Source organism: Notolabrus celidotus, chromosome 3, assembly GCF_009762535.1.
Source record: "Notolabrus celidotus isolate fNotCel1 chromosome 3, fNotCel1.pri, whole genome shotgun sequence".
Lineage (NCBI taxonomy): Eukaryota > Metazoa > Chordata > Actinopteri > Labriformes > Labridae > Notolabrus > Notolabrus celidotus.
In genome coordinates, this window is record NC_048274.1 from 18380606 (window position 1) to 18390691 (window position 10086).

General features: G+C 43.1%; 2 protein-coding genes across 2 annotated transcripts in view; both read right to left on the reverse strand.

Moving 5' to 3' along the window:
• The window catches only part of LOC117810287 (solute carrier organic anion transporter family member 3A1-like), a 47288-nt gene extending 40685 nt beyond the window's left edge, over positions 1-6603 (reverse strand). The window contains 1 exon segment of the mRNA XM_034680045.1: positions 6278-6603. Within this exon segment, the coding sequence (XP_034535936.1) occupies positions 6278-6439 (162 nt within the window). The 5' untranslated portion in view covers positions 6440-6603.
• A 2214-nt stretch (positions 6604-8817) lies between these two features.
• Positions 8818-9782, reverse strand: LOC117810293 (high choriolytic enzyme 2-like). Its single transcript, XM_034680052.1, has one exon. It carries the CDS (start codon positions 9716-9718, stop codon positions 8912-8914), a length of 807 nt encoding a protein of 268 aa, XP_034535943.1. The 5' UTR covers positions 9719-9782; the 3' UTR covers positions 8818-8911.
• Positions 9783-10086: the final 304 nt, after the last annotated feature.

Here is a 10086-nt window from a genome sequence, read left to right on the forward strand (position 1 = left end):
GGGGGGGGGGGGGGGGGGTGGGGGGTGGGGGGGGGGGGGGGGGGGGGGGGGGGGGGGGGGGGGGGGGGGGGGGGGGGGGGGGGGGGGGGGGGGGGTATGAGGTACTTTATCAATATGAAGTCTATTTTCGACAATAAAAGCTAGTCAAACCCTGCTCCTGTTTGGATACGCGGTGGGAGTACTGACACAGGGGCTGAAGCTATGATGACCCTGGAAAACGGGATTGTCATAAAAACATCCACATCCTTAACTTTAACATAGCCCCAAATCTGAAAAGGTCTGTGAAGTTTGCACAGTTTTCACAGCTCCACTCTGCCGTCAGACAACCCTTTCTTTTGACACCGCATTTCTCCACTAATCTGCTTCTGTATCTCAACACAGACACATAACACATCCACACATGTATCAGTTGTTCAGGTTCAATTTCTTGGACTTGTCACTCTTTGAATGGTAATGCCCTATCTTTGAAGTCTCTAGAAATGTGTTGTTTGATTCAGTTTCAGCTTAAAAGTCAACTTTCTGACCTAAATGCAAAAAAAATGTAGATGTAGTATGATGAAGAACACATACTGTTATTGGAATGGGCTGGTTTCAGGCAAGGTGAAGCATGTGAAAATATTCAATGACACGCTTATTCTGATAGGATTAGTTCAGAATTCTTTAAAGGCACTGTAGGAGTTTAGTGTGATTGATCTCATGACCCCTTTGGATGAAAGAAGCACAGCTTTTCTCGGATGCAAACTGTATTTCCCATGAGCACGATCACCCACTGTCATAAAAATATGGCTCTTGCTAAAGCCTGCATGTGTTGTTAAAGCAAATTAAGAACATGCAGGTCATCTTTGTAATACTAATTGTCTTTGTTCATGACAACTTTTGCAGAATGCAGACTGACTGATGTGTAGCTTTGTCAAATTATTAAATGTAACAACAAAGAAACTTTGTAACCTCCGATTTTTTAACATTAGTTAGCTTACAAAGGTGTGAGCAGATGTAGCGGTTTAATGTTACCTGTCACAGGACCGCTGTCATGATGTGAGCTCCAGTGTCCCAATAAATGTCTGAATAATGTACAAGTGCACATGGTTTAACTCTGTAGTCCTCAAAGAGCAGTGAAGCATTCACACCCCTGCATGAACAGTAAATCCTGTTTATAGCCTTGTAGCTTTTTTAGCTGGTTAGTCCTGGTTGAAGAGTTTCTCCATCTAACACAATTAGTAGACCTAATTCGTAATGCTACACGGGGTTAGATTCAGTGTTGTTACTCGGACCAGCTTCTCCACACATGAGCTGTGCTTACCGCCATCTACAGCATAAAGTACACTGTCTATAGGTGAAGTACTTCATACAATCCTTTCCCAAAGAATCACAGCTACCATTCAACAAAAAACACCTTTTAGGACTACAAAAGACATGATGTTGAACAACATGCTAACTTTGAACAAAGATTTTCACAGTCTTCTTAGTTAACAGTGAACAGTTTTTACACTTTTAATTTATGCAGAAACCACTGTAAGTATATTTGTTCATATTATCTGGTCCACTTTAAAAGAGGATGTGAAATACTGATCATGCAGGACGATATGCTGTTATTGATATCTGTTGTTATTCATTAGAAGCTCGTATGAGCAGCCATCTGCCACTCGGACCCACACCAGTAACCTGTTGATTTCCCATAGTAGTCGAGCTGTGCTGCTGAGTGAGCTGCTTCCATCATCTTCCTCCTCCTCTTCCAAAACAAGCCTGAGGCTATCCTGATGCCAACCTGGGGAAAAGGGATGTGTGCATGTGTGTGGCTTTAGGCAAGAAACCTCACACAGCTGTTCTAATTATGAATCGGACACAAACACGTCGTAGCAGCCTGTGTTCTGAGTGTGCGTGAGTGATGAACTGGCTGCTTGCGATAAACCTGTGCTCAATCATCTCCAGGAGTGAAGATAAAAAAGATGGTCAGGAGTTATTTTAAACTTTATTAATCATTCATCAGATGCAAAAGGTGCAGTATCAGCCCCGGGACTTTTACGAGAGAGATCAGGTAAAATGGAGAATTTAACCGTGACTACGCAAAAAAAAAAAAATTCCATCTAGCCCTGTGCACCTCTCCTTTCCACGACATTCCTGTCTGAATCTCAGATAATGAACTAGAACTCAATTCAAGAACAATGAATTAAATACAGAAAAAATGTGGTTTGATCCAATTTGATCTGATGCAAATTGATAACTGCATGTGAGAGCATTTTTAAAAAATTGAAACAGAAAATAATCTAAATTATTGTGTTTATTACTTGTCCAAGAGAGGAAAGACTAGGCCCACTGTGCAAACAAATGTTTTTTCAAATAACACTAAAGTCTTTATCACAACCTGTCCAAGTGACCCACTTCAACAGATACTTGGGGGATAAATATGAAAATGTGTTATAATCAACAAAGACAGTCTGCAGCACACTGGAGTTGAGCTCAAATGAATCAATCACTTTTTTCTCCTTTCATAATTCTCTGTGATTGTCATATAAATTGGACAAACAGACTGACGTTCAGGCATTTGTTCTTCTCTTTGATAAACCATTCTGAAACTTGTAACCAGTTTCTGTAATTGAATTACATTTGTAATGCAGTAATGTAACAAAGTACTGTTGCTAGTTAGTATATAACCAGTACTAATCAAAGTATTATCTCATTACTTGCATTACTTGAAGTTCTTTAACTATCTGCATAACAAGAGGACAAACAAAAAATCAACGTCCACTTTTATGCACGCTTCCACAACACTCTCTGACTTACTTACATGATGTGTCTGTGACTTCGAGTTCACGATACTACACCAGCTGCAGGCAGGGACCCATGCCCCTCATATCAAAGCACCTAGCGTGTCTAGGATTCTACTCTGAGGGTCATGGAGGGGGAGAGCGAAAACAGCAGAGTGGCTAAAGCAGAAGGCAACTTTTGAGGCTTGGAATTACACACATTACTTTGAATTTGTAGCAAAAAAGTACAAGAATGTGACGGTAAAATATAACCTGTGCCGCACCCAGAAACAACTTTACACTGCTGCGGACTCAACATCATACCTTTCCAAACACCTGTAAGGCAATATGAACACTCAAGATAATGTATGTTTCATTTGATCTCGGAAGATATGTATTGGATACATCACCTGGAACGCCACCTGAAGTCGAATCCTAACCCAGAGACTTGGAGCAACTAAATTAACCCCAAGCTCAAATCTAACATGGCTTCTCCCTGCATCAACAGTAAAAAAAAAAACTATGTGTTCACTTGTGTTGATTTGCAACATGTGATTCTCTTATAATCATATCAATCACACCGATAGTATAGTTTTTTCTATCTGTGGAATGTAGTCATGTTGCTTTCACAACAAACCATCACTTGGTGTGTTGTCCTCACCTAGAATTGGCTATCGTTGCTAACAACAACATGCAGGAGCTAATGGCTCAACAATTCTTGGAGTTGTTTCAGCTCCTAACTGGAATGCAGTCAACTCAGATCTGACATCATTTCCAGCACTAACATCATGTGTAGTACATTATTTTTTTGAGTGACTACCCCAACACTGCTCACAACTCAGCGCAAATGTATCAGCTGAGATGTTCTGAAGCGACTAATTACCTTGTTGTTTAAATGGCTGTTCAAACACCGCTAAACACAGGATCACAGAGTCTGCAGGTAAACAAGGTCAAATCAGTATAATGAGTGTGGCAAACATTAGCAGAGCTAGCACCACCAGTCTTTGGTCCTCCTTATGGTTACACATTGCTCCAGTTATGGGATTATCTACCAGTTTGATATGACACTTGGATACAAGTTAATCTCCACTTTCTAAATGTAAATGCTTGCCAACCCGCACCATGCTACAAGACGCCATCTTCCACCTGTGCTTGTTACATCTAGCATTATGGTAGTAGCCCTGAACCAAGATCCAGCTCCAGCTAGTGGTGAGTGGCTGTATTACAGCTTTGATACAACATATGACTACCATTTTTTGCCAACATAAAAACCTATTACACATTTTTTAATCGACTAGTAATTCTGGTGATGACTGGCAAGCATGACGACCTTTTATTGTTTCATTGACTTAATGCGCACACATATCCCCAATTGAAGCAAGCAGCATTAGTGTAATTGCTTGAATTTCCAGCTGATAACTCGTCTCTCAAAAAATTACCTACACATAATTTTATGTTTCACCAATCCGTTTATCTGCAAATCTACTAATCTGCCAAACACTACAGTAGCCGTTCATACTCTAGAAAAGACATAAGACTTTTATGATAAACTTGGGGTCCAGTTGGTATCCTTTTATCTTTAAAACAGTACTCAGGGAAGATAAGGAGCAGCAATAAAAACTCCATGTTTATAAATATATGTGACTAAATTCATATTTGAAAGGGAATACTATGGCTTGCCATCCTGGGCCTGTCCTCCGTTGAAACACAATCAGATGTGTCTGTGCAGCAATCCAAACGGCCCTAACAACTGCTAGCCCCCCATATTCCCAAAAAAGGTGTGAAAAATGTGTTATTCACTTCTAAAAAGGAAGATGGCTGTCAGGGGTCTATTATTTCAACTGTGAGACACTAACCTAGTTCTGTCACCAACCAGCACCTCACACATGGTGCAACTGACGGATAAAAAGACGCCACAGCCTGACAATTAGATATTTTCAAACGGTTTAACATCCCAGATCAGGTTGATGAATATATGCTAAGCCATGAAAGGCTGTGTGCTATGTTGACAGCTGATGATCAGTGTATATAGCATCTGAAGATTTACTGCGTATAATATGCAAAAGAAATAATGAAGAAGGAGAGTAAAATAAGCTGAGTTTACAGAGGATAAAAGATGGTGAAACTAACAATATTTCACACAGGAGAGGACAGGCAGTGCTTCTGCTCTGCTTTTGTCTGCAGTAGGATTTGCCTAAAGGTGCACTTTTGGTTTGTGAAGCTGTTTTAAAGGAGGAAGTTCCACTGCAGTCTTCAAGGTAAACACTAATGCACTTGAATTTGTGACTGGCGCAAAACACATTAAAACCAACCCAGTCGTGGCTTTTGCCAAGCTGCAGTCCTCAACGAACAACTGACAACTCCTAACAAGGCCTCTTTTATGACATTGCTGCAAGCAAATGAGACAGTGTACAGTCCAGCTGGATATTAGGGATGTTACATGGCTCTTTTTTCCACACAATGAAAGGTTTTCTCTTGTTTTTCTCATTACAAGCTGTGAGCAATGGTTTGACTTAGTAGAGTAAAGTAACTGACCTTTGACCTTGCCAATTAAGTGAAGTAAGATGAGTGCTTTGTCAACAGACTGTCCCTCATGAAGAGCCAAATGAGGCAATCAAGTACAATTATTTATAACATCAAGACCATGCTGACATCAGAGGAGCAGGCTTTATTCAGGTAAATCATGTCTCTGATTTAAGTGGAATCTTTTATCTTTAGAAAGATTCACATCAGCTGTAAGGTACAGCCATCACCTAAAAATTAAATAAGCAGCTCTCACTGCGGTTCTTTTAAATTCATCAGACACATCTCTTCAGTTTCAGTGGATTTAGAATATGCTTTTTGTTAGAAGAGAAGATTCAGAGTCTCTTCTGCCTCTCTGATTGAGCATGAAATGTAATTCTGTCAGATATTTATTTTGTCTTTGAGCTCCAGAACTCAATTAGTCATATTTTAACCCTCTGAATGTGTCTTCTCTGCTATTAACACCAATCTTACGGTAATCTTACTGTCACCTGGCATGCAGGTGAAAATAAAGCTAATCTGAAAGGACAATAAAAGCAAGTGGTCGATCACGTCATCTATAGGCCTGCATCCTCCAGTGTCAAAGGCCTCCTGCATTATGTAGCAGAGCCGGCGCGCTGGATGGAGCCCCGGACCAGCGTTTCGTAACCTGCTCTCCAGCAGACCCTCCGTGTGCGCATATCAAATTCTCCAACAACAACAACGTGGAGCCGACGGCCGCCGTGACGCGCTTTGTGTCATGCAGATGGTGCATAGGCCTGATGGATATTACGCAGCAAGTCATCAATCAGTGAAAGCAGCGCGTCCCATGGCTGCTGGAGGATGTGATTATTCTAATGTGAACTGAATAATGTGGTTATTAACCGCATCAGCTGAAGCAGCGCGTCGTTACTCACTGTCTGTCTGCCTGAGCCAGTTTGAAGGGCGCCGTGTTAACCCGATGTTACCTGAGATAAACTGAGACACAACGATCTCTCACACCAGCTCTGTGTCCCTCTGTTGAAACTCACCAGATACGCTCCCACGGTGCCCTGTGCCAGCATGAGCGCACATTCCGACACCAGGAAGATCTTAATGTTGGAGAAACACGAGGTTTTCTTCTGGTTGTCATCCTGCTCCGGGTCGTCGGTGGTGCTGCTCCGCTCGGTGCAGATCTGGTTTTTAACCTGCATCCTTCGGCTCAGGCTCCGGTCGGGCTGGACGTCATGAAACTGAACGGGTCCGGTCCGGCGGAGAGCATCTGGTTGTAATGAAGAGCTGCACTGCAGGAGAAGTGCGAATCTCTGGTCAATAGCCCGTCTAGGCTGGAAAATACAGCGAGAAATACTGCTGTCCACTCAGCATTACGCACAGTCCGTCAGCGACCTCTCTTCACCGCCAGTCCAGCCAGTGCGTATCGGCTACATCATATTTAAATACGTAGCTGCGCGTGTACATGGAGCTATGACGGTTTCCAATACTCGACGTAGAACTACAGGACGCTGTTTCTTCACATCCGGGATGTTAGATCTCCACCCTGGACCGGTACCGACTGGATTTGGTTCCTCTGCCCGGTTCCGAGCCGCAGCTCTGCGTCCTTCAGGCGGCGTTGTGATGCTCCTCCTCCTCCCATCCGTAGACCAGAGCAAAGAGAAGGAGGTGTGATATCTCTCTCTCTCTCTCTCTCTCTCTCTCCTCTCTCTCTCTCTCCTCTCTCTCTCCTCTCTCTCTCTCTCTCTCTCTCTCTCTCTCTCTGTCTCTCTCTCTCTCTCGGCTCCTCCTCCCCCTTGTCTCCGTCAGCGTGTTTCCAACATCATCATTTTACCTGTACAGGCTCCAGGCTTCATCATCGCCTCCAAGCAACATTTCATAGAAACCGTCACTTACGACCAGTAAATAAAACACACACTGAAGGTGCCATGGTATTTCTTTCTCCCCTTTCCAGTAGTACTGTGTTCTTATCTTACTCCACCAATAAATGATGAAACAATACATATATATGATTGGCAGATGGATTTATAAAAAATTATGAAAATGTCCTCCTCCGAAGGCCCCCCAAAAGCTATATGAGGTATTGTGGTCTTTTCCCCCTCAATATACAGGAGTGTCTCTTGAGTGGTTGCCAGAGGTGGCAAGGCTCCCCTTTGAAATCTGATGGACTTCCCAAGTGCCACCCTAAAATCTTTTTACCCAGTTGGAGGTGGGACATGATGGTAAAATCAGCAATTTGGGCTGTATTGCAACAGGATGAGAGTAACTTGCCAAAAAATGCCAACAAATGTATTTACATTTAGTTTAAAGTACCTTCAAATTTGACTTTGGGCATAGATCTTCAAAGAAATAAGCTCAGATTCAACCATAAACTTGGAATTCTGTATGGTAACGTCTCTAGAGGGATGTGACTTGTTTTGAATGGATGTATCAACACTCCTCTGTATTATTATAAGCTATGATGGACACATCAAAGGCAACATACCTTATTATGCATCCTAATATGATACTCACTGTATGATCACCAGCATGCAGTTTCCCTTCTTGACAGCAGTGCTCTTTTACTGTCTGATGTCAGGGTGTAAAACATTCAGAAAGCGGCCTCAATTAGTATGTATTAGAGATGAATGATGAGGCCTTGTGTGTCCCTACCCTCTTTCCCTGGCCCTTTCTCAATCCAGTCCCTCACCACTTTGTGTTTGAACTACTAACACTTAAGTATCACATATATGTTGTAATCCAGTGTACAATTTCCTACTTCAAAAAGGTAACATAACAGAGCGACAACATTAAAATCTCACACAATAAATTATTTGAGCATTCAATTAGATTCATGCATGTCACTCCCTCTGGACAGGCCCTTTGGACAGACCCTTACCTCTGCCATGACAGTAGATAAACAGCATTACATCTGGTCAGTAAGTCATCATCAGTGCAGACACTGGTGATGAAGGTGTTAGCTGATGTCATCTGAGGCTGATGAAGCTGCGGAGGTGGAGAGTCACACACAGCAAATGCATGAATTAAGTGGAGGAAGAGAGAACCATGTTTAAAAAAGACAGCAACTATGTGGTAGGCTAACAATGAGGGTGAGAAGCAGTGCTATGAGATATGTCCAGGTGATGAGAAAAAGTGATGACCACAGGAAATAGGAGTGTGCATGTGTGGGTGAGTGAGCACAATGAAGGAAGTGAAATGTACAATTAATTAGCATGCAGTCTTCCTAACTGAACTTTGTATAGCGCTTCATTTGAGAGACCAAAGTCTATGTTGATGTCACTTGTGATGATTTAGCCTCATACTCTGGTACCTTGACCAATACCTGGTATGATTTGATAGTAAATGAGAGAAAGAAACTGAGGTTAGGGACAGTCAAAAATATGTTGGCTCTTTAGATGTCACTCTGAGAGACTGTTATAGTTCATGTAACTTTGATGTGACTTACTGCACAAAGTACAGGGCCACAAACCTGTGCTATGTTGTTGGTGTCTTTCAGTGCAGCCTTCTTTGTGTCCTTAAAAAACTAAACACAAAAGAAAAAACACACAAGACAGTTTGTAATCTTTTTGTGATGGCTTTATTGAACTACACTTGTTAAATTATTACAGCCAGCTGGATTTTGCTATTTTTTCCGATTGAGAACATTAACTAACAACTTTGAAAACAGATGAATATTAGCAGCTGTAGAGCAGGTTGATCCTCCTGATGTCCCAGTAGGACATGCCCCTCCTCTGGCCGATCTGGACGTTGGCGTTGGGGATGGGGGTGATGGAGTCCCTCCCGTATGCGATGGAGAAGGCTGTTCTTCCATAGTGCATGATGGAGGAGTAGTCATAGGGAGTGTTCAGGTTGTTGGTGGACTGCTTGTAGAAGTTGTAGGCCATCTGTTGGTTTATGTTCTGCCAGTTGATCCTGACGTAGGAGTCACGGTCGCTCCTGGTCTGTTCATGCTGGAAGCCCAGAGCATGGTTCATCTCGTGCTGGACGATGCCGTGGTGGAGGCAGCCCCGCCTGTTGAGAGAGAGCACCTGTCTGCCTCCAGTTCTGCCCAGAGAGGAGTAACATCCGGCTTTGTTCTCTATGCTGATGTAGTCGTACTGGTTGGTACGGGGGACGAAGCGGATGCAGGTTTGTCTGTGGTACACCTTCATGGCGTAGTCCATCATCTGCCTCTCCCGCCTGGTGAAGTGGCTGCTCACGGTGAAGGGGATAATCACCTTGCCGTTTGAGGCTTTCTTCCACTGGCACTTCTGGTACCAGCACTTCATGGCGTTTCTGGTTCTGGGAGCAACCAGGTCTCCTTCCAGCAGGATCTCATCAGTGGCATTGTTGGAGGTCAGGATCCTGGTGCTGATGTCCATGGTGTCTGGGACTTCCTCTTCTGCTTCTTCATATTCTTCTCCGCTTCCTTCCTCCTGGAGAGGAAGTGCATGAGAGAGGCCGAGTAGGAGCAGCAGCAGCAGGCTGGCGGAGGGATTCATCTTCAGGGAGGCTGTGGAGCTTGTGTGGAGATCTGCTGTGGAGAGACTCCTTGAAGCTTGATGTTTGACTCAGGTCAGTCCACACTCTTTATACTCTCCTCTACAGGTGTGTCTGCAGGAGGATTATGGGTTGGGGTCATCTTTGTTAGGCCAAAATAAACCTGTGAAGGGAGGACGCCACAGACACACCTACTATGTAAACATGGTTTGTTATATCTGCTTATCAGACAGGGCCTGTTTGTAAAAAGACACATTACTGTCCTAAAATAGCCTCTTATTAGAATGATTTTAATGTACTGTTGTAGAAGATATTGGGTACGCATGATGGACAATCCATCACCATAGTGATCACAAGAAATACTGCAGGG